Below are 27296 nucleotides of genomic sequence, written 5' to 3' on the forward strand. Positions count from 1 at the left end.
GTCTCGTATCAGCACGATGACGACTTAGCAGCCATGTTTTTCATTCACGCCACGGTTCAGAGACTGCAGGTCCCAGCAGTGGGGGGGGGGGCGCTCACACAGAGCATTTTATTCCTCTTTATCTCTGATGTTTTCTCAGCATCTCTACCGTAGGCTTGTGTGAGCAGATGCCGTTTCACTCCAGGCAAAGACACTATTTGACATGATATCAGTACGAACATTGATATTGTGAGTTCACTCAACACACCAATTTCATACATCATAAATTTAGATTGTCGTCAATAATAACCACATGATTACAAATGTATTTTGGGAGAATCTCCTTGATTCGATGTATTTTTGGTTGAAATGAAATAACAGAGTGGAAGGGATCATTCATAAATATAAGCCTGTATCAGTTAGTAATAGATTTATAAGGTGGAAATTGTAAATGTCATTACGCCTCCTTGTAGTCAAATAGGTCACAAACAAAAAAGACAACAATAGAAGCTGTTTCAGTTCCAAGCTGATTTCAGCATTTAGTCCAAAGCACCGCTGTACCTTAGTTCAGCCTCAGAGAGCCAAGCAGAGACTCTCCGTCTCGTTATTCACTATCTTTGTTCTTTTAGAGTCGATGAGCTGGATTTGTTCCACACAAAAAACTGATAACAGACTAATTTCAGCAGTTATCAAGACGCTCATTTTTTTGAGATTATGAAGCTTCTTAAGAGCTTGATTCCTCTGATCTAGAAGAAAAGCAGACTTTTATCTTTGCCATTTGCCTCTAGTTAAGCACATTATTAAACAAAAACAACTAACATCTATTCATCACGCTATGGTTTTGTTACAAAAGTCACATTTGAAAAATGTATTTCTCTTTCAATTATGATTTTTATTGTTTCCTTTACACAGCCATCCAAGAAGGCTTTAAATATGACACTAAAAACACAGCAGGTACAAATAAAACAAAAAGAAAACAATTAGGAATACACCTAAAGAAACTAAAAAGAAAATAAATATTTCATATATTCACAAACATGTATACATACACATATTTACACATACCCTTTAAATACATATACACACATGTAGACACATGTCTTCTTTTTATCACATTTTTGAAATGACATCCACATCTATCATTAAATATTGATCATTTGTCAGTTTAGCTTTCCCAGATTAGATTCTTTCCAGACAATCTTCCCTCTAATATATCTTATTTGGTGAATCATTTCTATCAATTCCATATTAATACCCCAAATTGGAAAATTTCAACCCACAAATACACCTTGTTTATGACAGATCTTCCAAACTAATAACAAACATAATTCACGCAGTACAACATGATTTCTTCTGCCTATTAATTACATTGCCCTGCTACGAACTTGTCAAAAACTCAGAAGTGAACACACAATGCAAAATGTCAATCTAAGACTGGAGTTCATGTTTACGATCAGAGACCAAGGACAGGGCCTCATACAAGGACAACGTGCTCATTTATCTGAGCTGAACTTGAAGGGCCGGCTAACTGGTAATCAAGCAATTTGAATCAATCTCCGGCCAGCAAAGGTTCTGCCAGAGCTCATGAATATCTTGATACCCAACACAGAGAAAGACGAGACTGAGACTTCGTTAATAAATCCTTCTCTTCTCCTATGACAGTGAAAAGATTGTGGTCTGAATGAAACATGGAGACAGATGTGTTGGAGAGGTTTCCTTGGTCCTTGTTGAGCGACCATGAAGATATTCTGCTGTGTTTGAGTTTTGTGCTGAAGCTCCTTGAAGTCGTGCTGTCAAAGGAGACCTGAATTCAATGTGATGCTCAGATCTCTTGAAACAAATGTTAAAAAAGAGAGGAAACGGTTCAAAGATAAACACACAGAACAGTATGAATATGTTAGTTGTCCGTGAACCGGCCTCCCTCAGGCCCGACATCATCACACTGTGGAAGTGCGAGATTCATCAGTCGAGGTCAAAAACATTTTCACTGACATTTGCGATAACATGTTTTCCATAACAACCGTTCTGATTTCATCATCCTGAGACTGGCCCCCTCCAGAGTTCACTGAACCACTTTGGAGCACAACAAGAGCCTCATTTCATTAATCCCTCCATGAAGGTTTCATTAAAGAAAACAATCCTACGACTCATAACTGATAAATGTATAGGTTTTGATATTCAGCACATTTAGTTGTCAACATTTTTTTGTAGGAGAAAGGTTTGAGAAAGCACAACTACAAACTTTGCTCATGACTCAACAGCTGAGCCGAACACAATCTCAACATCACACTGCTCGTCATGGTGATGTGTGGCTGAGTTAGCAGGCTGAGAAATATCCGTCATTTCCACCCGACCCTGATCATCCCCATCTGATACAACCCTAGCCAGGTTGTATCAGATGGAATTACTCAACAAATGTCTCTCTCTCTACATTCCTCTTCACTACTACTGCACTCTGCAGTAGAAGTACTCTTCCTTTGCTCAATATAAAGTACCACTACCATAGTGTGGAAATACTCGGTCGCAAGTCCTGCATTCAAAATGTAACTTACCGTACGTAAAAGTGCAGAAGTAATATCAGCTAAATGTACTTAAAATGCTTAAAGTACTCATTATGCAGGATTATTTCATATTTTATAATCGAATTACTGACGCATTACCATGTTGGCAGAATTTAAAGTTATATCTGGTTGAGGTGGAACTAATTAGAATAATTTAATATATTTTGGGGCAGTTTAATTCAGTGTATCGATACATTTTGCTTTATAAGAGCATTACAGGTTTTTAAACAGTCAATAAATAAAAACAAAGCATATTTAATCACAGCACCTGAATAAATATACTTTGAATATTCTGTTGTACCACATTTAACCTTCTAGGCCATGAAGCAAGAAGCAGCTGCTTTGCCCTCATGAACCCTTTTCTCTCAGCGTGCGCATTGTTTTTTACACTGAAATATATGAACACCGTATTGGTGGCTGATACATCATTGGTGGATAATTAAGAAAACGTTTGTTGTTCCAATAGGGGAATTTCAGTTAAAAATGATGTAATATATAATATTCAGAATGAGTACTTTTACTTTAAGCCTATTTTGCAAACTATTGCTCTGTACATCTGTACAAAATGCAGGATATTTACTAGTATTTGAGTGTATTACATTGTTGTAAAAAAATAAACACATTAATCTAAGACTATGCAACATATTAACACGAGCTCAGTGAGTCATCAATAAATCCTCTGCTCATGTAAACACGGCTCACTTACAGTTCAATCATGAATGTGAGACAGGAACAGTTTCATCACTTTATTAATGAGTTTAATTATTTATACCAACAAACAAAAACAGTTTCTCTCCCTCCATCCCTCTCTTCATCATCTCCTTTATCCAACCGTTCTGTTCAAAGACATTTTACCCTCAGACAATGGTGATAAAAGAGCAGGGTCACAGCAAATTAAAAACAAAGTGTGACAGATCAGAAGATGGAAAAAAACAAACGTTAAAATAGCACATTTAGTCAGCTCTTCATTTAGGAAAAAGTCAGGAGTACTGAGAATAATGTCCATGGTCTGCCAGCACACACACGCATACACACATACATACACTCCCTGCAGCTGTGCTCAAGAAACTCATCATGCATCTGTGACGCATACACACTGTACTAACAGGACAAACCCGTTACACTCACACTACGGTCAGCGAAAACAGGAGACGGTCGGACACAGGAGATGATACATGTCAATAGACAGATTCATTATTTCCCCTTTCCTCCACACACACAGACAGACACACTCTCTCTCACACACACACACACACACACACACTCTGTTGCGCCCTCCCAACACCACAACCCCATAAATCCAGAGGCTTGTAACATTCCCTTCACATTGAAGTTAAATGGAAAACTGGAGTTCCACCATTGGCCAGCATGTGCACCTGCAGACATACAAGACCACTGATTGAAAAGGACACACCGACGTCTGGATCTCCGTACAGTATCTTGGATGTGAAATCGTTTTGCATGAGACATTGCTGGACAAAAATTTGGAATAAAAAAAAGAAAATAAAATTTTAAACCCTCAATTGTACCACCAAAGTGGAACAGAAATGACCCCCCCTCCCACTAAAAAACAAACTAACAAAAAACCCACAATACAATAAATAAAACAGTCATGTCAACATTTATGGGGGGAAACAAAGTGGTGGAGAGAAATTGAGGGAGAGAGAGAATAAAAATGAAACATTTTGTTCTGTTTTTCCCTCCTGAACCAGGGACTGAAATGAAATCGTATTTACAGACTGCGACTGAGGATAAACAGTCCGGCAGCTGCTGCGCCGGTCTACTGAAGAAAAAAAAAAATGACAAGAACAATATAATAACAATAATAACAAAAAAATAAAAGGTACTTGATATTTACAGTTTAGCAGTGAAAAAAGGAGGAAAGAGGGAGGCAGAAGGCAGAGGGAGGACAAAAAGGAATGGACGGGGAGGCTCCAAAAGCTGTTGGGTTTCAGTGATTTGAGCATCATTTCTGGTCTGATTATTACTGAGATTAGTGGAAGTAATATAGTGTGGTCAACTCGGGCTGGACATGCACATTTGCGTGGTGGAAAGAAAGCCAACCGGTTCATGACGACAGCGGACCGTTAGGCCGAGTAAATCATTTGCGATGAGTTCCTACCGCCACGACAGGCCAAGAAGAACATGATATGAGCGTCATAGGCTGGCTGTTTGGGAAGTGGGCGAAGAGAGTTTCAAAAAAATCTCTCTCACAAACCAAACTAAATTCATTCAGAGTCCTCCTCCTGCACAAACAACTGTGTACACTAGCTGAAATGACAATGACGAGCAGCGAGAGCGGCCAGTAGTCTCTCTGTACCCTCCGCACCGAAGTCTTTAACATAATCGAGCCGATATGAAACTTAACACCGTAAAGTGACATAATTAATGAGGTGACTTCTCACCCTACAGTAATGGGCTGCTGTGTTGATGACACGCGAGACATCGTTGAGGCGTTCTGTATTCCCTCTCTGTGAAGTAATGCCGACAGCTGGACACGACGAGCACAACTCGCCCCTTCGCTTCCGCCCTCCTCCCTTTGGAGATGTGCAATACTCGTTTGAGAATTAACATGAATCGCTTGGTTTCCAGCTTAACCAATGAAAACATGAGCTTATACTGAGGAAACAAACAAAATGTGCACTCTGCGCCTTCTCATTCACATAAAAAGGCAGTCGAGGAGCTAATATTAAAAAACAAAGAAACTGTAAAGACAAGGCTGTGGTGCCCTCACTTACTAACACAATTTAAAACCAACTCTTATCTAAAATGAGCCAAAAATCCGTCTGGTGACAAATTGGGAGATTTAAAAGTAATCCTTCACATTTGCTCCCCCTTTGGCCGGGTGAACTGACAATACTCGGGTAGAGTTCAGGGTAGAAAGCGCCAGAAAAGCCACTATTTCTACATTCTACAGTGGGTTGTACGATCAAACATGTACACTACAAGTGTGCCATTTTTGACCCCACTAAGGATGATTGTCAATATTAGGCGGGCCTTACATACGGCCCCTTATTCTCACCCCCATAGTCAATCAGGATCCCATTCAACGGCACCACGGCCCCACATAAAATACGCCAATGCAAATAAAATGAACATAAAAAAGGGATAAAAGTCGACTGTATATTATAAATAAAGAAAATCCATATAACATGGACAAACCCCCCCCTCGTCTCCCAAACATCCCAACCAATGTAAAGTGTCCTTATTCTAACAGGTCAGACAAGGGCCAGCGTGGACTTACAACTGCAGCTTATATTAAGCCTAAGCATGGCTCCCTAAATATTCTTAAAAACAACCCCCACACCTTCCAGAAGCCGGCAGCCGAAGAAAGTGTTTTCTATTGGAAATGATTAAAATCCAGGGAGAATAGCAATGCCGAGTGTTTACGTGGGTGTGTATATTCATTTCTTTTTCTATTTTAAAGGGTTTGGAGCCAGAGGGGAGGTTGAGAGGGAGAAGAGGAGAGAAAAGGAAAAATGGGGGAAGACAAAAAAGAAAGGATGACAGAGGGATGGATGCTCAGGTGCTGTTGTTGATGGATCCGGGTGCTGAGCTGGGCTGGGCGGTACTGTCTGACACACTGCCCTCTGCAGGGGGAGAGAGGGAGCACACGTGTCACCAACACAGGCCAACCTCAGAAGCAATGATAGATAGTTCAGTGACGATAGTTAACGGCCTATCAAGTGATTATAATGGGTCTAATAGTAAAAACAAACAGCCAGATAAAACCGGCAAATAACTAGATGGGTAAATGTTGAAATAAAACCCCCGCCTGAGTAAGATGCGTTTGTATTTTCTGATACACACCATGTGAGGCCGGCGATGTCTGTGCACGAGCGTGAGGAGGAATGAGGTTGGAGTTCAACTGGGGCTGGATAGACAGCTCTGAGAGAGAGCAGAAAAACCAAATGTTTCGTTATCCATAAAATATGACGAGTGCGTCGGAGGTCAAATACAAGAAACCCGGAGGTGAACTGACCGACGGGACTGAAGTTGAAGAGGAGCGGCAGTTCCCGTCCGCTGGGCAGGCGGGTGTTGGGCTGACGCAGCTCTTCGAAGAAGGGGTGCGCACACGCCTCCAGAGGAGACAGCCTGGTCACCGGCGTGTATTCCAGCAGTCGAGAGCAGAGGGCGATGGCCTCTGGTGGGGTGCGAGGCTTAAACACCTGACGGAGGAGAGAAATTTAGCTTCATGTGAATCCAAAGACTCTAGAATCCATAGAATTTTCCCATGGTATTATCTTATCCTATGAACGGCAAAAACATCAGCTTCAGAAAGATATACACACTACAACTTCAGAATGGTGTTTGGATAACCACCATCCATGATGAATACTTTCCAGTCGTGGGAACATACCTTTGTCCAAGGGTGTGCTTTGATCTGAGGGAACTTGAACTCTGTGTAGTTAGGGTTCATCTCTCGGATCTGCTCCCTCGTTGGTGTCCCCAGAACCTGAAACAAAAATGAAACTATTAATCATTGGTACGTCCTGCATGCCTGTAAACTAAATGTGGATGAGGGACGGTCAGTGTGGATAATCACACAAATATCCGTCGTCATATTAAGTGTACGGCTCGCTTTGTCCTTCTGTATATACTCTTCTCCATTTCACAATACCTGTATTTGAATGTATTAAAAATACTATATTTACATACTCACACATTGATGTTTCTTTCACAATAGTTAACAGCAGTTTCTTGATGCTCAAAGCCAATACTGATGGCACTTTCAATCTCAAACTTTAGACCAAGTCTCCTTTCAGCCACTGTAGCATCCCGACTGTACCTTGATGATCTCTACTAGCTGGTCCACACCACTGTCCCCGGGGAAGATGGGCTGGCCCAGCAGCAGCTCGGCCAGCACGCAGCCGGCCGACCAGATGTCGATGTTGGATGTGTAGTCGGTGGCACCAAAGATGAGCTCTGGGGCGCGGTAGTACCGTGAGCAGATATAGGACACATTCGGCTCCCCCCGCACTAACTGCTTCGCACTAGAAGGCGGTAAAAATGGAGATGAAGCAGAGGAGGACAGTTCAGGAAGAGGAACGCCAGTCAACGTGAACCTCTCATTTCTCAGTGCGTCTGTTTTCACAAAACCACAGCATGAGAGCAGTCGGAGGTGAGAAAAACACACGACGGAGAAAATGGGGGAAGTCGAGGCTGAGAAAGAGATGGTTACATGAACAGACAGCCTGCTAAACATGCACGCCGAGACACAAGACTGTGTCGACAACGGAAAGAACGACGGAGACAGACCGACGCGTCCGGAGGCGGAGTCTGGTACTGACCTGCCAAAGTCACAGAGTTTGAGGATGGCCGTCTCTGGGTCCACCAGGAGGTTCTGGGGCTTGATGTCTCTGTGACACACGCCCTGGGAATGGATATAAGCCAAGCTGCGGAACAGCTGATACATGTACACCTGGGGGGGGGGGGGGGGGGGGGGGGGGGGGGAGAGAGACACAAGAGATGGTTGGCATAAAGGTTTTAACAACTTTGACAGAATCATACAGATATTCCAGGAAGAAAAGCAAAGAAGAATTTGAGGATACCAAAGTTCACCACTGTCATGTCTTTTCCCTGTTCTCATGTTAAGTTTAATACCACTTTCATTATCATACTGGCCAAAGTATGAAGGAAAACTATTCGGGACAATATGGCCTTGAATTATCACAATCCCAGCAGTATACTACAATTCCTGATGAAATACATTATTTACTGAATATATTATTTACCAAAACAAAACCAAATCATTTCTAACCAATTACAAAATAACTGCATTTCTCTTTCATCTTACTACAGTGAGCAGAAAATATTGGTGATTTTATTGTTCAAGATCTTATTGAAAAAAATGTCCCAAAAGGGAAGAGTTCAACAATATTTGTCACAGAAAATTATTTTATCCTGGATAATATCCTGGATAAGAGGCAGAAAAGGATGGATGGCTTAACCAGTTGAAAATTATTAAATTTGATCAAGATAATTTACATTTTTGTTTAAACTCTCAGCTCCACTTTTAGTTTATAGATCTTCCTTCTAAATAAAATAGAGAAAAGACGAAATATTTCTGAGAAAATGAAAGAAAAATAAATTAAATTTAAGACGTGTTGTTGTTGTTGTTGAGGAAACTGCATTCAAGGTTTTCAAGTCCTGCAGATAGCCTGGCAATTAATTGCATTCATTCAGACATTAGCTGGCTGTGTGAAAGGGGTTTGAGTGTGTGTGTGTAGGTTTTTCATCATGTGCCCCGATTGTGTTTTTGGGTGCACTGTGTAGGTAGGTGTGTGATGAAAGACACAGCTGTGTGTCTGATGCAGCCCGCGGTGCCGTGTTTCTACAACAAAACAACAATCCTCCCCGAAGACGTGCCACTATCTTCATCTCCTATTTGACATTTGTCTACTCGTCCTCGGTCAATGGTGTCATTCTCGATTCACCCAGTTAAGTCTGCACCCATTTAATGCGGCTGTGAAATGCAGACCGTAAGCATCTTAATATGACAAATCACGCGTCATCACCATTATCGTCACAACTACCCCCATGATGCAGTGACAGCAGGCTGGCAACCGATTACAAAACGATTACAGAGAACATGATGACTGAGAGGTGATGTTTAAAGGGGGCAGAGGGAGAGGAGGAGACCGGTGAGGAAGAGGGAAACAATGAGACCCAGGGGACACGGGGGGGGGGGGGAGATAGAGGGGCGACAGTGGAGAGAGAGAGAGAGAGAGAGAGAGAGAGAGAGAGAGAGAGAGATCAGTGTGCATCTCAAAGCCACAGGGGAGCAGCAGGCTGAGGAAGGGAAATGGGCCGTGAGACAGCTTTAACGTCCTCTCTGCTGCTGGAGACACAGCGAACACACAAACACTCTCCCCCTTTTAATAACAGGGAACCAAGTGTGTTACTAACTGATTAACTCCTCTGGGACCATCGTTCCCTTTCTGCTTTCAAATTCCTTCAACAGTGAGCCGTCTGGGGAAAAGCAAGCAGGAAACTACTTGCTTGTTTTTTTTACACCCACAGGCAATTACTGAACAAAATGTTACTTTCATTTCCCGTTCAATTTTGTCAAAAATGTCTCAATGAGTGAATAAACTCAACTGAAATGACTAGGACGATCCATCTAAATCTAATCCCTTTTGTTATCTGACAGAGCGCGAGAGAGCTTTTCCATGCCTGAGACGCAGACTGTGACTTAAAAGTTTCATCTTCTTAGAATTAAGTATTTACAGTAGTATACTTCTACCCATGAAAGCACAGATCTCTGCCAAAGATGAACAAACCTCCAACTTGCCAAGCAGCTGCCTTTCTCACAAATAGTCCTGTATGCGTGGGTCATCCGAGTGTTTTCTACAAAGCAGCACATGTTTGTCTGGATGTCAGAGGTTCCCACTACTAACCAACACATGCAGCATTATCAGTTACAGCTGGAATGAACTTCAGATGCATTAATCCGACAGAAAAGACCAGACAGAATATTTCCTTCGAGGATTAAAACACTTTTAACTTATAATACACAAAGAAAGCCCTGAATAACTGACTTGAATCAACCTTTGGATGCCCGTAGCAGTGTGGTGAACGCAGTGAAGAGGAAATGCCGACGTGCACACCCAGCTGTGTATAATGCTGTTTAAATGTGTGCCCACCTTAACATAGATGATGGGGATGGTGGTCTTGGCTTTGTTGAAATGCCGAGCCACCCTGTACACTGTCTCTGGGACGTAGTCCAGCACCAGATTCAAATACACCTCATCTTTCTGGAAAGGAGGAAACAGAAAGAAAGGAAAGAGGAGCGTATAATTAGAGGCTGACAATGAACTCTTAACTACTGTAAATCTGATTTCATGAGTAGAAAACAAACCAATCTCATGAAATATGTTGGGTTGTAGCGGGGGGTGAGGGAGTAATCAAACAATAACTATTGTAGCTGTATGCAATGATTCGTTTTATGATTGAAGATGGCAATATTCATCTTATGCTTTGCACTTATTAGCGAGGACTATCTGAAGCAAACAATGATTGAATAAACATTTACAGTTGATGCCGGTCATTGACAACATTTACACGTCATTAGTAATAAAAACAAATCTTTAATTACGAGTGTAAACACAGTTAGCCTGCCACAGTTATTACTGATAAAGTACAATTGAGTGTAAACATTGTCAGACTCACGGAGGACATTCAGACTCACTGACACCAATGTTATACTTAATTCATTAACAGCGATACTTATTTCTAGAGCGCACGTTTTAGAGGTTATGGATCAAAAGTCAAGTTTGACCGATACAGCTCATGTACTTGAATCTTTAAAATGTTGACTTAAGGGTGTGAATTTGATGTACAATAAAGACCCGGATCAACTTGTCTGAAACATGTCTGTGAATCATCATTGACTGGCCGGGTGTGGAGGCAGAGTGATTCATCTAGAAACACAGAAAAAGGTGAAGTCAGTGGGCACACACACACACACACACACACACACACACCTTCTCTCCACTGGAGTAGAAGAAGTAGCGTAGCCTCACAATGTTGCAGTGGTCCAATTTCCTCATAATTTGCAGCTCCCTGTTCTGCAATGAGGAAAGGAAAAAGGAAGTGAAATGTAAAACATGTTAATCGTGCAAAAATATGACAAACTAGCACAGGTCGGTAATCAGGACCATTACTGAAGAACATATTCTAAACCACAGAGCAAAAGTAATAAACAACGTCATTTGCGTATTACTACCTTCTCTGCAGATGCAAAGTTTACAACTTTACTGTAACTGTTTGACAGTAAGCCCGTGTAAACATACCTTAAACCTCTTGTCTTGGAGAACTTTCTTAATGGCCACCATCTCCTGGCTGTCGATGAGGCGAGCCTGGTAGACCACCCCGAAGGAGCCATTTCCTATAACCTTTATGTCTGTATAGGACACTTCCTGTGGGCGGTCGGGGCCCTGCCCAGGTGTGGCTACCACCGTCGTCACCTTGCCACTGTCTCCTGTGGACGAGAGCACAAATACGCCTTGTTAAAAAAGATCCTGACAGGGCTCAGAAGAAATTCACTGCAACATCATTTCCATGGATGAAGGGATGTTTAGAGATGTGAGAAACGCAGTGACATGACTTAAATCCCTTCAGCCTTTAAAACCAGCGTTTCTCTAAGACAGAGACGTTAAACCAAACCCCTTTCATACCGGAGACACAAGCAGGGATGATATTTGTTTCATGTTTTACTCACAGCCAGCTTCTTTGCTCAGCTGGACAAATATCTCTGCATAATATGGCACATTTTTGGCAACGTCCATTTACATTAAATTCCCATTCCAGATAAGAGAGCCTGGAGCACAATCCCTGCAGCCCACGTGTCACCCAATTCAGGACTAAAGTCTCAAAGGCAGGTCGAGTGACGCGTGTTAATGCAGATTGCAGGTTTAACCTTCGTCTCGGTGGTGATCTGAATGAGGTGTGCACATTCCAATAATATAGGCCGATGTACTCCCTGTGTAAAGAGCCTGTTTAGCACATAGTTGTATTTAGTGCACTATACTTTTGTTATCATCACGTTATAGATGTTATGTTGGTATTAAAGTTCATACAACAGATGCATACATAGATTGTAGGGGTGTCACGGATCACAAACCTCACGGTTCGGTTCGGATCACGGTTCAGGAGTCACGGTTCGGATCATTTTTCGGATCAACAAAGAAAAGGGGAGGAGACAAATATAACTTTGCTTTCCATTTATTAATTAAAGAACTTCAAGAACACTTTAAGCAGAGAACTTTGGGCTATAGTCTTACATGAAAACAAAAATATTGAAGATGTCCAATTTGAAACAAAATGAAATAAATAAATAAAAATAATACATTCAAGAATTCTGTTAAGTTTAAGTGCAACATGAGGTATGTTGATTCCCTCGTCCTTTGATCAATACTGAAAGAAAGAAACAGCCAGTGAGCTTCCACTGTTTACACTGAACTGAACTGCTCAGCAACAACTTGGGTCTGTGTTTACTTCCTGTCAGGTTATGCCATTCAAATACACAATAATGTTTACCATTACTGTGACATTATTTTCAAAAAGATGAGAATATCTCCATTGTCTGGGGAGAGGGTCGACCTTTCTGTGGTGACTGGAATATTATTGGGCCTGTCTAGCTTCACTCTGATGCTTCTGTCAGCACCTGAACCAGGTGTGTGTGTGTGTGTGACGCTCACAGAGGGGGCGTGTCTACAGCACCGGACTAAGAATCACTCCGCCGTGGTGAAAGCAGTCTCTGCAGTCTTTTCCTTCTCATAGACATCTGGAACAGCTTCACACTGAAGTGGGTGCGTGAGTGGATTTCATAGCGTGGCTCAAGCATTTTAACCAGATTTAGAAATCCTTTGTTTTCTACACCGGAGTGTCCCCCGTCGCTGACAGACGGGATGGTGTCTCTTCATATGTGTGGACATGCCGATGTTTTGCCGTTGGCGTGTGTCTCTTTAAATAACGCCGACATACCGTAACGGTTTGTCCGCCACCCTTATCCCGTCATTATACGTTACAGGGAAGACAAAATGTTCCCAAACTTGCGACTTAAATGACGCCTCGGCTTCTCAAGTTCCTCCGCTCGCCATGACTTCACCGTTAAATGCTTCTAAGCTGCTCCGTTCACGTGAACACACTACTGCTTTAAATCTGTTCACTGACACTCTGCATTGATATTCGGGGACTTGTTACTTGAAAAGGAACAGCAGCAGTAGAACTTTATTACACACTATGATGATTAAGCTGTAAAAAAAAGGAAAAAAAATACTCGATTGATCCGCGGTTCACAAGTGATCCGAACCGTGAGGGGTGATCCGAACGGATCACGGATCGATCCGTGATCCGTGACACCACTAATAGATTGCATGCTATAAGCGGTATATTCTCTGGTGTTTATATTTGCCATTATGGTTTCTTTCAGAGCTACAATACAGGTACATGTATTATTGTTAAATGAGATGTTTACGGTCTGAGAGTAACTGACAGCTCTAGTTAGGGTCAAGTAGCTGCTCAGTGCTCTGTGCCCGCGTTAGGTCAAAAATGATTTAACAAATCGGCACCAGAAGCAACGACACTGGGAGCGGAAGAGCAGCAGAGAGGAGGCCCGTTGCCAAAAGGCTTGTCAGAGCCTGTGATAAAAAATTGCGTGGACAGTAGCACACCCAGAAGTGCTACCATTTTCCTGGGCTTGCTCACTTCGCCTGTCTCAACAGGACCCCTCCTGATCTCTAGTAGGTCTCCCAAGTCTCAAAATGGAGTCAAATAATGAAGCATTTTGGTCTCTCCCATAAATTGACAAAACAAAAAAATAACTTGGCTCCATCAACTGCTATTTCTTTAATACTTAACAGTTGAATAAATTACAAATTAGATACCCATCTCCAATTGATTCTTGGTCACAAAAGACAACTCTATACTTTGCTATTTTTTTTACTTTTTTTTCAAGGTTATCATTAAACGGCAGCCGGTAGCGTAGCCACATGATTGGCCTAGATGTGATCTCAGCCCTCAGGTTAGCAGCAAACATTCACCTTTTGAGATCAGTCAAGTTTGGTTCATGCACAGTCCTGTATCCTCTATTCCTGCTCCACAACACAATGCTCCTCTGTACCTCCTTTTAGCATCACTTTCACACTCTTTTCAAACGCGTTCGGTCAGAGGGGAGCACATTAAATATGGAGCAGCTGTGGCATGATAGTGCCTTGAATAATGAATGCAACAAAAAAAAAATGACCACTTTGCCCAGCTGTCAGTGAATAGCTTTGGTTTCTAAGAGCTAAAAGGAAGCCTGATGAGTAAGAGAAAAGGAATTAGCAGAGTGACTCTCATCACACCCACACTAATAAGCAATTAGCTTGGAGCTTGGTTATAAGTGGAAAACTCAAACACAGTTTTAACTTCAGCAACTGCATGATGAATTACAACAGGTCTTTTATCATGCATCGCCTATAGCAGGGGTATTCAATTAAAGTTCAACGAAGTCCATTTAGAGAACTTCCTCATGTAAAGGTTCTGAACATCACAATAATAATAACGTACCATGATTTAGTGCCATATATATTGAGTTAGCCAACAGTTGTTAACATCTGTATGTAGTTAACAACTGACTGCCAAATCAAATAAAGAATGTTTAATTGAATTGATTGTTTATTCAGGTGTGAAGTGATGTCAGCCAAGAAAACCACGATATTATATTCTTCTCATCTTCTAATAAGATAAATTTGTGTGCAGGGACTTTATCTGTAGTTATTGAAACCACTCGTTTCAGCTCTATTCCTCTGTTAACATCATAGTTGGGAAGTGAATTAACATGTTAGGATTCTGATCATATTGGGCTCTTAGATTGTTTATTAGCTGTGACTTCATTTCAGATGCGAGTGGGTACGTTTACACAAAAGACGTGTGCTTTGTCTCATAGTGGCGCGTCACATTACAGCTTTTAATACGGAATACACATATTTGATTGGCTGAGTAGCATTGCCTTAGGTGATTTACAACACATGTAATTGGTTGGAAAACTAGTGCTTCACACTGCATGGATCGGGATCATTTTTAAGTACGGTAACATGAGGCCAGATATAGCTGTGATTCCCGTGGCACAACATACTGAGTCAGAGGCGCACTGAGAGACTGAATTTCATAATATTGGTGAAGAAACTGTATCTAATGTGGATTGGTCACATCTCCACTGTCTTGGTAAACTGTTTCCACGATCTTAATCTACAATTCTCACCGTCTTGATGAAAGATGACCTGAGGCGGATTCACTTACTTGACCAGCTGTTGGAAGACATGTATAGACTTGTTCATATACTAGTATTATATGATATTAAAAAATAATTGTCCAACTATATTTCACATATGTGAACACACTGTGGAACAGGTATTAATGAGGTCTTAACTTGTTTTAGGTACAAACTGAAATGTGTCCTTTGCACAGAGTATTGAAAACTGTCTCCCTCAGATTCATACTCTTTTTAATATTTGATCAAACCATTTTGGATTAAATATTTTCAACTGTTTTAATTAGGCCAAGTTCTAGTACAACTACTTGTGAAACTTAATTTCAAATGACGAAGAGGCTTTGATCGGGGCTTTGATCGGCCAAACTGTATCATTTGTCAGTCTCCATTGATCTTTGTCTCCTCTCGACCTCAATGATGATTTATAGTATCTTAATTTGCAGAAGACACCATCAAGTTGTTCCTGTCTACATGTTTTTCTCTTTCTGAATGAGAATTAAGTAGTGATTCAATCGTGGCCTGTTAATGCAACCCGTTAATAAAGAACAGTTATTCCTTCACTTCTGCACTAAAAGGTATTGATCAGTAAACACTAACCAGAGGTTAACGGTGACATCTGTCTCGTGCGACTGGCAGTATTGGAAAAATCCCAGTGAGAGTAGAGGTAGCAGAAAGTGACCTTCATATTATTGCAGCAGACACCATCCTCCCTTAAGATCAGTTTTGGCCATGCATATTGATCCACAACAGAGGGCTTCGTTTTGGGTGTGAAAATATTTTCAGATTTAGTACCAATGTAGTCTAAAACAGCATTTTTTTTGTTGTTTCTGCAGGGTCTAGGCACCTCCGACACAAGAACAATTCTTTCACGGAATGCAGAATATCCTGATGACCAAGACTGAGACATTATGAGAAGTGAAAAGTGAGCTCATATTCCACAGCAATGGATATGAATGAGCCAAATCACCTGATGGAGATCTGCTGATTGGCCGCCTGCACGAACTCGAGTAAAGATTTACTACAGAGCAGCAGGAGTCGACTTTGATCTTTGACTTCCATTCATGTTCGTTCTTAGTCATTTCTCTTTTTTCAAATAATCAATTATTAATCAAACATGTTATTTTCTGTCAGGGCCCCATAAGTTTCTCTTTCGAGTTTTGAAAATGCTATTTGACACGAGAGCTGTGATGCTATTTTCTTCCATCTCTCCCCATCTGTCCTTCTGCACACCTCTGTCCAACACTACAGATCTTCAGCCAACTGCTACCGCTGCATAGCTACATGACCGCTGAGCATTCTGCAAGTACTTGTCATCACACCAGCAAAACAAACTGCAGGGACTTTGCTGTTGGCAAACCAGGGTTTCCAGTAGAGGTGTCAAAACAGTAAAGATATGTTCAACCATCAGCGTAAAAGGAATAATGGCCTCCACTGAGATGTTCAGCAACGGAATTCAATTTAGAAATTGTCTTCCACTTAAAAGTTTACCAAACTGTTTCCACTATACTAAGCTAGAATTCTCACTTTCTTGGTGAAAGATGACCTGAGGTGGATTTATGTACTGGACCAGCCGTTTAAATACACTGATGCTTTCATATATGCATGAATGTAGCCATCCAGGTAAGTGGTTAGATTAGGTTAGGTCACCACATGCTGGTTAGTCAGTAGTTTGGGATACTTTTAATGATAATAATTTCCATTTCTTCAGGCTACCAAACGACGTACAGTGTTGCAACCCTAGTTTTGCACTCTGTGTGCAAGATCTGACCTAACAGAGGACGACGCCTAAAAAAAGTTAGACCTTATTATAATTTCCACCTGAAGCACTCTTTACTAACGTTAGCAAGCTAGCTAGCTTCTACATCTGATATTAATGACGAGTATATTAGAGCGTTGGCTAACGCCAACTCTATTCTTGGGTTACAATGCAAAAATAATGGTGAGGTAATGTTGCCGAAAACATTTACATAACGTTATTTACCGTCGAAATATGAAACGGCTTAGCGTAGTTCAAATCGTGCCACCAGCAGCTAACGATAACGTTAGCTATGCGAAAAAAGCCCCTTGATCGCAATGGTTCCTTAATGAAAAACACAGCTAACGTTAGCCGGACAGCTAACTTAAGTTAGCTCACCAGCTAACAGCTTGGTTAGCCAAGTGACAATGATCGACACTTAAGTACACTCCGACACATTTATCTAAAAAAAAAGAACGTACAACCCGATAATTTGTGTTAACGTGTAAAGCGGGCTTATGAAATAAATATAAAAATAATACTTACTGGGAAGTTTCAGATTCCCAAAGCTCGTTGAGCTGCTTCCACCAGCTTGTGAAGCCCCAGTCTTTCCTGTCGAGCTTCCGCCGGCTACTGCTGATCCGGCACCGGCTGCAGCGGACCCGGTAGCTCCGGCAGGCTCAGCGAAGGAGCTGGTCCTGGGCCGCCCGCTGCCGCTCATCTTTGTGTGAACTAAAGCCGGGGCGAGGTTGAACGTTAACGAAAGCCAGACCGGCACAAACTTCCGCTCTATATGTATGTATTTTAATATTCGAAATAAATATAAACTACACTTACAGCGTTCTGTATAGGTTGCCCGTCTCCCCCTTTCTTCCTCTGTAGAACGGTTGGGGGGGGGAGTGGGGAGTTGACGCTCAACGACGTAAAAAGCTCGCAAGGGTTGTTGGGAAAGTGAGTTCTTGGGGGTCTTCAAGCGAACGAAAATATGAACTCAAATTTAAAATAATCACGGTTGTAATTCGTAATATCTCAATGATACTGAAACTGGGTTAAGAACATGTAGCCAACACACATTGATCGTTTTAATCAAAAGCAAGTAACAATGTTTATAAGAATAAATTATTCTGATCAATTAACGTTATAGTAAAAAGAAAAAAAAAAAAAAAAAAGTCTTGGGGGGGAATTGTTCGCTAACGTTCGACAGAAAAAACTACAATGCCCAGCAGGAAAGCACAGTTTATGATTGACAGTCAGTCTGTCCAATCACAGCTCCTGGAATCTTGACACTACCGCATTGGGCACGGCTTCGTATCACACGAATGGAAGCGATCAGCGGGCAAACGTTTCATTTTACTCAATGAAATGCAATTTCCCACGGACACTTTTCAAATGTCTGCATCTCCACGCCACAGATGATGATACGGGACTAGCAAAAAAAAAGAAAAGAAGAAGAAGGCGTTCGCCCGTGTGACCGAAAGGGTGACGATGACTACACGAGGGATTGTCCAACGAGAGTAAATGAGAGGTAAAGGGAAAGAAGGGCCCGCCGTCATAGCCGGAGAGCTTCGGGGAAAAGTGGGTAGCGCCGCCTGACGGACCGCCAGACGAACCGGGGAGCCGCCGTCAGGAAACCGCGGTGCCGAGAAAACAGGTCTGCGATATCGGAGGGAGCGCCGCCAACAGCTCTCCATACGCTATCACACACTGTAAACAAAGATAGGAACCACGTTTAGTATGGAGAATCGGACAATTGATTAGCGAGGATCTAGTGAGTGGTGGTCGTACTGTTAGCATTAGAGGGCCTCCATTTAGCTAACGGCTGAAAATAGCGATGTTTGTTTGCGGTACTGTTCTTATCTGTGGAGACACTTGATGACACTGAAACCATGTATTAACCATTTGATTGCTGCTACACAACTGCTGATTTAATATGGATACGTTTTAGTTTAACATGTTTGTTCTGTATTTCCTTTACCTCAGGTGCTCTGACACTGACCTTAATTGATTGGCCACAGACCTCATCACCTGTCATCCATCATCTTTCATGATACACTTGCATCCTACACAAAAACACACATTTTAATACACGCACACACACACAGTACCAGCATGGCCGAGCAGCAGCAGCAGGAGGAGGAGGCAGCAGAGGGTGTGTACGTGGAGCACCAGTACATGTGCAGTGAGTGCCACCAGCTTTTCAACACCCTGGAGGATGTGCTGATCCACCAGCAGATCCACACCGGCCAAGAGGGAGACGGGGAGGTCATGACCATCCAGGGCATCGCAGAGATGGGGCAGAACCAGCAGTACCAGTGTCTGGAGTGTGGGGCCCTCCTCATGAACCCAGAGGAACTGCTGCAGCACCAGGAGATGCACATGAGAGAGGCGGGGATGGAGGTGGAGCATCAAGGTGAGGGATCTGATGGCGTGTAATTGATGCAACGGAAGTGCATGTATGACTTTTTATAAGGACTTTTGTATTTTTTTGCATTGCTACTAGTTATACTAAGACACAACACTAACTGACTTTGTGTACGTTCCCCAGAGCTGTGTGAGGTTTTGGAGACTGAGGAAGGGTCTGAGGGTCAGATGTCTGGACCGGTTCAGTACCAGTGCCTGGACTGCCTGGCTCTGTTTGACTCACCAGAGACCTGGCTGGAGCACCGGCGGACCCACAGCAGGAGCAGTACACACAGTAACACAGAGGTCATGGTAAGGGAGATTTATTTAACATACGCAGAACTGTAAAACATTTGTTGTTATCTGGGATGTAGACTTCATTGAACTTTTTACTGTATGATTACTACAGTAGTCTTTCTGTTATTGTCACAGTAATTTTGCTTCCTAAATTGAACGCAGTCGTACCAAAAGCACGTTATTGAGCTGTAACAATGATGAATAAAGTGTGTATATTGGGCTACAGGAGTTAATGATGTAGGTTATATTCTGCAGACCCATCCACATCCTCGAACTAGATTTATGTGAAGTGTAAAGTGCATTGTCATCTTTGTTGAGACTATCAAAGTAAGAGTTTGTGTGCATCAAAAATATAACAAGCCGTGTTTTGTTTGTTGGCCCTTGCAACAGGAGTATGTGCTCCAGCCCGATGGCACCATCACTCCACTGAACAATATGCAGAACTACGTACTGAGTGAGCAGCAGGCCGGGGAGATCTTGGCACAGGTACTTGGGATCGTAAACACCTCACAACAAGAGGAGTTAAATGAGAACATGATAACGAGTTTTAAGGTTTGTATATTGCTGTGTGTCTGCTCCAGGTACTCGCTCAGCAGCAGCAGCAGCAGCAGCAGCAGCAGCAGCAGCAGCAGCAGAAGAAACTTCAGTCCAAACCTGCTGCATTGTCCCGCTCCGCCTTGATGCCTCCAGTGACGGCCATCCCTGGCTCTGCCACCATGCACCTGCAGATTCTCACGGCTCAAGCTCTGGCAGACAACTCCAGCGCCCCCGGGCAACGCCGCTCCAAGCTGCCCCCCCTGTTGCCCGCAGTGGGCCGAGGCTTTTCTCCGGGGAAGCTGGGGGTCCTGGAGAATGGGGACCAGAGACTGGAGTTAAGGTTGGCCCCCAGTGTCCAGGATGACACCCAGCAGCAGCCAACAGAGGTGGTGGTCATCCACCCGTATGAGTGCTCAGAATGCTCCCTTCTCTTCCAGACCCCGGAGGACTTCCTCCAGCACCAGGGAGAGCACTTCCTGGCTCAGGATAAAGAGAGTGGAGAGCCAGGCGTTATGAGTGGCTTCGAGGAGGTGCGAGGGAGGGAGGAGACGACTGAGAAGGTGGAGGACGTTAGGATTAGAGTGGCGGAGAAGAAAGCGGCAGTCTGGGTCAAGTCCCAACAGTGTGAGCTCTGCAACCGCACCTTCACCTCGGTCAACAGGCTGGCTGCTCACAAGCGCGTGCACGAGCATGGCACGCACGAGTGTCCGGAGTGCGGCAAGGTGTTCAAGAAGGCGACGTCGCTGCAGACGCACATGCGCACACACTCGGGCGTGGCCAGGTACTTGTGTGTGGACTGCGGCAATGGCTTCACCACTGAGATGACGCTTATCATGCACAGGTAAACACCACAGCAGTCTACGTAACAGCTGACATGAACCTTTTCATTCTTCTTCTGTCTGTTTCACCGTTTCCTCCTGGTGTCTTACAGGAAGTCCCACATTGCAGATCCACTTCACAAGTGTCAGTTCTGCAACAAAACCTTCACCAACATGACCAAGTACCTCTACCACCGTAGAACCCACCTCAACCGGGACTCATCCGGCACACCCGCCGCTGTCTCCATGGTAGTAAAATAAGCAAACCCCCCCCCCCCACACAATTGCGTCTGCAACCTCAAGTTAGTACATCATTTCAATTTGGCATGTGCTTGTTTTCTTTTCCGCAGGCCTCAGCTCCAATAAGAGCATCTCTGTCTGCACTTGCCATCCTACAGAGAGCCAGAGGGAAGAATTCTCTCACTGATGAGGCGAAGCGCAACCTGCTGGCCCCTCTCTCAGAAGATGAGATGGAAAAAATGGGGGAAGATCCAATGCAGAGTTCTCAGAGCAAAGTGGTAGGAGGTGAAGTGGAAAAGCAAGCGGAGGACACCAACATGGAGGTGACTGCCCCGCTTGAAGGCAACCCGCAGCAGGTGGAGGAGGCCACCGAGTCTGACTCTGCTACAAACCATGCTCCCCCCGACGACGCTGGTGTTTTGGTCGCAGCTGAAGCTGCTTCAGCTGAAACTGCTTCGGCTGAAGCTGCTTCAGCCGAAGCAGTTTCAGCTGCGCCATCTGACAAGGGGCCCTTTTCTTGTCGTTCGTGCCCTAAGACCTTCCCCTCCCAGCTGCAGCTCGTCCACCATCGACGCAAGTCGCACGTCACCGAGCGCAGCTTTATTTGCGGCATCTGTGGCAAGTCTTTTAAGAAGCAGATCCACGTGCGCAACCACATCCGCATTCACACCGGTGAGCGGCCCTTCCAGTGTTCCGACTGCGGCAAAACCTTCTCGTCTCTCGCCAATCTGATGAGGCACAATCTCATCCACTCCGGCGTGCGACCGTACCGCTGCGACGTCTGCCACCGCTCCTTCTCGCAGTCCTCCAACCTCCGCCAGCACAGCCTGCTGCACGCCAACGCTGCGACACTGGGCTGCCCGGACTGCCCTGCCACCTTTCGCTGGCCCACCAAGTTGGCGGCACACCGCTACACCCAACATCCAGGGTCTCCGGCCCCTTTCCCGTGTCCCCACTGTGAGGCCGGCTTCCTGACCAGGAGACGACGAGACGGCCACTTTCTGGAGCAGCACCCCACGCTGGGGCAGGCCGGCACAGGGATCGAAGCGGGCAAAGAGACGGACAACCCAGCGGAGTCGGGCAAAGATCTGACCTCGGTGGCCTCCACCTCAACCACAGCGGGGACAGAATCAGGGGATTCGGCCAGTGTCGGGCGGGGGGGCCAAGATTGTAATATTTGCGGGAAGAAGCTCAATTCTCCCGCCAATCTGCGACTCCACAGACTGAGCCACTTCGCCTTAGGCCCCGGGCGGCCGCGGTGCACTGCCGGGAAGCGGCCCAAAGTCCACCAGTGTCTTATCTGCGGCAAACTGTTTGTGTCGTCCTCCGGAGTCGCTCTTCACCAGCGAGTCCACACCGGCGAGCGCCCGTTTCCCTGCCAAGTGTGCGGCAAGCGCTTCCGTCAGAACACGCACCTGCGAGAGCACCTGCGCACGCACTCGGGCGAACGGCCATTTCGCTGCGAGGTGTGCGGAAAGGGTTTCATCCAGAGTATGCACCTGGCTGAACACCGGCGGACGCACACGGGCGAGCGGCCGCACGCGTGTCCGCAGTGCGGCAAAGCCTTCAAGACCTTCTCCAACCTGAGGAACCACAAGAAGACCCACGCCCGGCAGCAGAGGCTGGACGAAGAGGCCGCCGCCCAAGCCGCCATGGAGACCAGCTCTGCCGTGGCAGTGGTGGATGCGTCGGCGGTGGAGCTCGCTAACGGGCAGCCTCAGCTAATCCAGATCCAAGCCTCCGATCTCCAGCAGGTCAGGATGTATATCCTTCTTACCTTTTGTATGTGTACTCGCTGCTGTTGGTTGAACTAACTCTGTATCCGGGTTTCCTCCTCTTAGACACAGGGCACTCCCACGATCATGTGCAATGAGTTTGGGGAGACCATAGCCATCATCGAGACCAGCGAGGGAGGAGCGCTGCCTCTGGAGCAGGCCTTGGAGATCTACCAGACGGCTCTGGAGAACGGCCTCGCCATGGACACAGGCTTTATGGACGAACTGCAGCTCCTCTGAGCTGACAAAAGAAATAACGGCCAAGTGGATGAGTTCAGTATTCGTCTCGATACGGACTCTAACAAAGACGAATTGACTACCGAGAGGTTGAGTATCCAGCGCAGACTTACTAGAGCTGGACTAAACGGATGTGAAGTTCAGCAATCAGACCAAAGTAATTCATCTTCCATCTTTTTACAACGCTATGAGAGGGATCAGTATTAGTTTATTTCAATGATGCATAATAAAATAAAGGATTTGGCATTCATGAAGAATGACTATTGGTTGTGCCTCAGATGACATTTGTACGATTTAATTTTACCATTTATATGAACTTTGTGACTTTTCTTCTGTTTAAAGGTTTGGTTGTGCTGTTGTATAGAGGTGAAATCAATAAATGTTTTTTCAAGGCGATACACATTTGTGACCCACGTGCTCATGCAACACCACCGTGTTACAGCTCGACTCGACTACACTGGAGAGATGATGTGAACTTAATTACATTTTAGAAGGCGCTTCATTTTTAACGTTCTTGAACCACGTATCGCATTTCTGCGTAAAGAAAAACCCATTTCTCACATGGCCAGCGATACAATCACTTTAATTGAACACCTATTTTTATTTGCATACTGAAAGATACAGATACAAACTTAAGATATTCATATAAATTCCTCTCGTATACTGGAACAGTAAAACAAGGAGTATAACACAAAAACATTAATAGCCATATTTATTGTTTTTTTCCATTTCATTTGTTTTACCTGTGGTAATGGGTGTCTTAAAAGTCAACTCATGTTCAATGACAGATTTTTCCTTAATAATATGAGTCTACAGTCACTATTTACAACACAACCAAGTATTAGATCCTACCAGCTCTTTGATTCATTCACTTCCCCTCACTTCCCCCAGTTCTCTCCGCCTGCCTAAAAAGGTCCGGAGAGCGCAATAAAGTGACAAAGGGAGGAAGAAGGGAAGGAAAGAGGCGGAGGAAGGAGATGTACAAGTGTTGAGGCTATAAAACTAAACTTAGCGGGGAGTGAGGGAGGGGTTGTCTAAAAACATACGGCTTATTACTGCTGAAAGAACAGAAGGGTCCACGTCGTGTTCATCGTCCTCTCTGTAATGAACAATAAAAATAACTGCACCGCAGGTACTCGCTGAGGTGAGAGGCCAGTCAAGGGAAGACGAGAATGGAGGAACTGTACAAGAGCCGAGCAGCTTCTCTCACCTGCCTCCAAAATGATTTTAAAAAACAGCTGGCAAAAATAAAAGGAAACATCTGCCAGCAATGAGGACAGAAGTAAGGATCGGGGTTCACTGCAATGATATGAGTAATAATCATAAAAATAACCATAGGAATAGTACAACAACAAACTCAATATGACAACGTTAAATACAAATCAAATTAAAAAAAAAAAAAAGTTAAAACGGCTTGGCCATAGAGGATGAAGGCCTCATCAGCCTGACCTCTATGACTAAGAGCCAGGATGTGCCCGTTGACTCTGACCCGCCTCCTTCCTTCATGGCCAGCGAATGAGAGGCACAGGAATGCTCGGTTCCCACCTACTGGCATGTGCTCGGGTCAATCGCAAGAAGGGAGGACACGGCCAGACAGGTAACCGCAGGAATGATGGCACTGCCGGAAGTCCACTTTGAGTTTCAGTCAATTTCTCAGTCACTCCTGGTACATCTCTCCCCCTGAAGGTCTCTACACGTGGACAATAAAATGGAGAAGGAGCTCTTTCCAGGTCCAGAGCAATAGTTCTCTTGTTGATTCAAATGGTTTCTGGCTGTTGAGGGCCCAGCCCCCTAATGTCAGCAGAAACAAGACACGAGCTGAGAACAGTTCAGTCTAAATACAGGTTTGTTCCTCACGCAGATACGTACTGCTTTACTCCTCTAACGCTATTAAGACAAATATCAAAACATATAATGTTCTTGTTTTAAAGCCGCTGACTTCTCATCGTCTCTCGATGGGTTGAGCAGGTCTCTGCGTCCAAAAAAACAAGAACCCTCTATTCTTCAAGGCAAATGAGTGCAGCTGTACACAATGGTCCTTCGTTCACTGGCATCAATGGGAGCGTTTCCCACGGAGGTTAATACAGAGTGCGAATTCAAGTGTGGTAATTAAGAGTTTGCAGTGTGTGTGTGTGTGTGTTTAGTATACATGTGCATTGTGGTGGTGTCAGGAAGTAGTTCTTGTGCCATGGGGGTTTCATGCATCTTACCGAAAAAATAAAGTCCCAACATTGCATAAAAAACATCATTCCGTCTCACCGGTTGGGTGCTAAGGATGGAAGGAAACCAGGATCAGGCCAGAGGAGGGTTAAGAGTGTGGATTAAAGTAAGTAAGTAAGTAAGTAAGTGTGTGTGTGTGTGTGTGTGTGTGTGTGTGTGTAGTGGGTGGAAAGGTGCGACTTCAACAGTCACTGATTGGTCAATTTCATTTGTCAGCATCCCTCATCTAGAAGACTCCTGTGAATCACGAGGATCCTCGGGGCTCCCCTCGGTCCCTTGCTCCACGTCGTCATCCTGCAGGTCCCCACCTCCCCTCATGGACCCTTCTCCTGACTGGGAGCCGGAAGGTCCAGGGAGGGGGCCGAGTGAGTCAGGGATGCCCAAAGCGGAGACATCAGAGGGGGCAGCCGTCTGCATGATCTTCTGCCGTACCTCCCTGATCTTCAGCTGCAGACACACCTTGGTAGGAAAGATATCGGAGTACCTCGCCTGGAAGGCTGCAGTGGCTTGAGCTAAAAACACGACAACAACATAAACCCCACAGGACTCAACAAGGGTAAATGAATGCTGAAAATGCTTGTAGATATACTGTAGTGTGTGTTCTTATCTTACCTGAGGGAAAGAAGCCCTGCTCCTGGAACAGCTGCATGACCAGCGCTCGCCTCTGGTCCAGTGTTCGCCTCAGGGAGGAGTAGGGCACCTTATCAAACTCCATATCGGTCAGGATGTCTTCTCCGTCTGTGGCTGGGTGAGGGACAAACATGTGGAGAGGACGAGTCTTTAGGGAACTAGTTACAATAACCTTGACTTTAGTTTATGTCCCTTCAGGCCCATGATCTTTGATACACTGCGAGAGGACGGAGCAACAAAGCAGGAGAAATACAGCAGTGGCTACAACATTTCTCCATACATACGACAAATGACCTTAAATGAGACACATTGAGACTCTTAGCACTGCCCCGTGTGTGTTACCTGCTCTGTCAAAGGTGAAGATGTCTCCCTCACACTTGGCGGCACTTTTCGGCGTGTTGGGCTCTGAGCTGCAGCTTGAGCGCCGCCGACTCTTTCTCTTAGGAGACACTTGCTCGTCAGTGGCTGAGTCCAAATCTAGAAGCAGCCAGGAGGAAAAAAAAAGTGAATCAGCAGAGATCAAATCTCCATATTTATCAGGATTCATAAAATCCGTATGGAACATCACGTAACTCAATAAACAGTCAATAAACACTCGAGACAGTTCGACCTTTTGCTTCCTTAAACAGCTTAACATTTGCTGTTGGCCAAATAAATGCACAGTCATGACGGTCACTGCAGCTCTTCTACAGTGCTCAGGTTAAAAGCATGTAGTCAGAGTATCGCGAGAGTCAAACCTGTAGAGTTCTTCCTCTTGCGGCGATAACTGCCCAGAATGGCGCGTGGTGAAGTGGCCAGACTCTGCAGGGTGGGTGAAGGCAAAACCTCCTCAGGACGAAACTCCGGCAGCTCAGCAAAGCGTTCCTCGAAATACACCTCTGACAGCACCCTGCCCGACCAACACACACACACACACAATATACAGTATATACACACCGTCCAGCAAAGGTTTATGCAACCTCAAGATTCATAAAGGTGTTAACTCACTTGTCTACCGAGTCAAAAGTCTTCTTAAGTGGTGGTGGGCGGGCTTTGACTTTTTTGGTTGGAGGACCCTCTTTGTCAGCCTGTGGGGGGGGCAGGGTCGGTTCTGTGGCTGATGGAGGGGGG

The 27296-nt window shown here is 44.5% G+C and overlaps 3 protein-coding genes across 5 annotated transcripts in view; 1 reads left to right on the plus strand and 2 right to left on the minus strand.

Moving 5' to 3' along the window:
* Positions 1-3272: 3272 nt before the first annotated feature.
* On the minus strand, positions 3273-17915 carry gsk3ab (glycogen synthase kinase 3 alpha b). The gene is made up of 11 exons (XM_079275942.1): positions 17870-17915; positions 17579-17764; positions 11336-11523; positions 11027-11110; positions 10187-10297; positions 7832-7962; positions 7330-7534; positions 6901-6996; positions 6523-6709; positions 6351-6428; positions 3273-6130 (listed from the first exon to the last, which is right to left on the minus strand). The coding sequence occupies exons 2-11, from the start codon at positions 17751-17753 to the stop codon at positions 6063-6065; spliced, it is 1323 nt and encodes a 440-aa protein (XP_079132068.1). The 5' UTR covers positions 17754-17764; positions 17870-17915; the 3' UTR covers positions 3273-6062.
* Positions 17916-18380: 465 nt separating this feature from the next.
* On the plus strand, positions 18381-23653 carry znf526 (zinc finger protein 526). Of its 3 annotated transcripts, none has more exons than XM_079275030.1 (8): positions 18381-18683; positions 19013-19442; positions 19578-19744; positions 20120-20227; positions 20344-21107; positions 21198-21333; positions 21435-23078; positions 23166-23653. In XM_079275030.1, the coding sequence occupies exons 2-8, from the start codon at positions 19142-19144 to the stop codon at positions 23337-23339; spliced, it is 3294 nt and encodes a 1097-aa protein (XP_079131156.1). In that variant the 5' UTR covers positions 18381-18683; positions 19013-19141; the 3' UTR covers positions 23340-23653. The 3 variants fall into 3 exon arrangements, with proteins under 3 accessions (XP_079131156.1, XP_079131154.1, XP_079131155.1); XM_079275028.1 differs by having other exon boundaries at positions 20120-20215; positions 20311-21107; XM_079275029.1 differs by having other exon boundaries at positions 18381-18557; positions 20120-20215; positions 20311-21107.
* Positions 23654-23909: 256 nt separating this feature from the next.
* Positions 23910-27296, minus strand: part of cicb (capicua transcriptional repressor b) — a gene marked incomplete at its 5' end in the record, with an annotated part of 28648 nt that continues 25261 nt past the window's right edge. The window contains 5 exons of the mRNA XM_079276145.1: positions 23910-26068; positions 26169-26300; positions 26529-26663; positions 26924-27075; positions 27174-27293. Of these exons, the coding sequence (XP_079132271.1) occupies positions 25779-26068; positions 26169-26300; positions 26529-26663; positions 26924-27075; positions 27174-27293 (829 nt within the window). The 3' untranslated portion in view covers positions 23910-25778. The remainder of the gene's footprint in view (positions 26069-26168; positions 26301-26528; positions 26664-26923; positions 27076-27173; positions 27294-27296) is intronic.

Source organism: Melanostigma gelatinosum, assembly GCF_949748355.1.
Source record: "Melanostigma gelatinosum genome assembly, chromosome: 9".
In the NCBI taxonomy this organism is placed as follows: Eukaryota; Metazoa; Chordata; class Actinopteri; order Perciformes; family Zoarcidae; genus Melanostigma; species Melanostigma gelatinosum.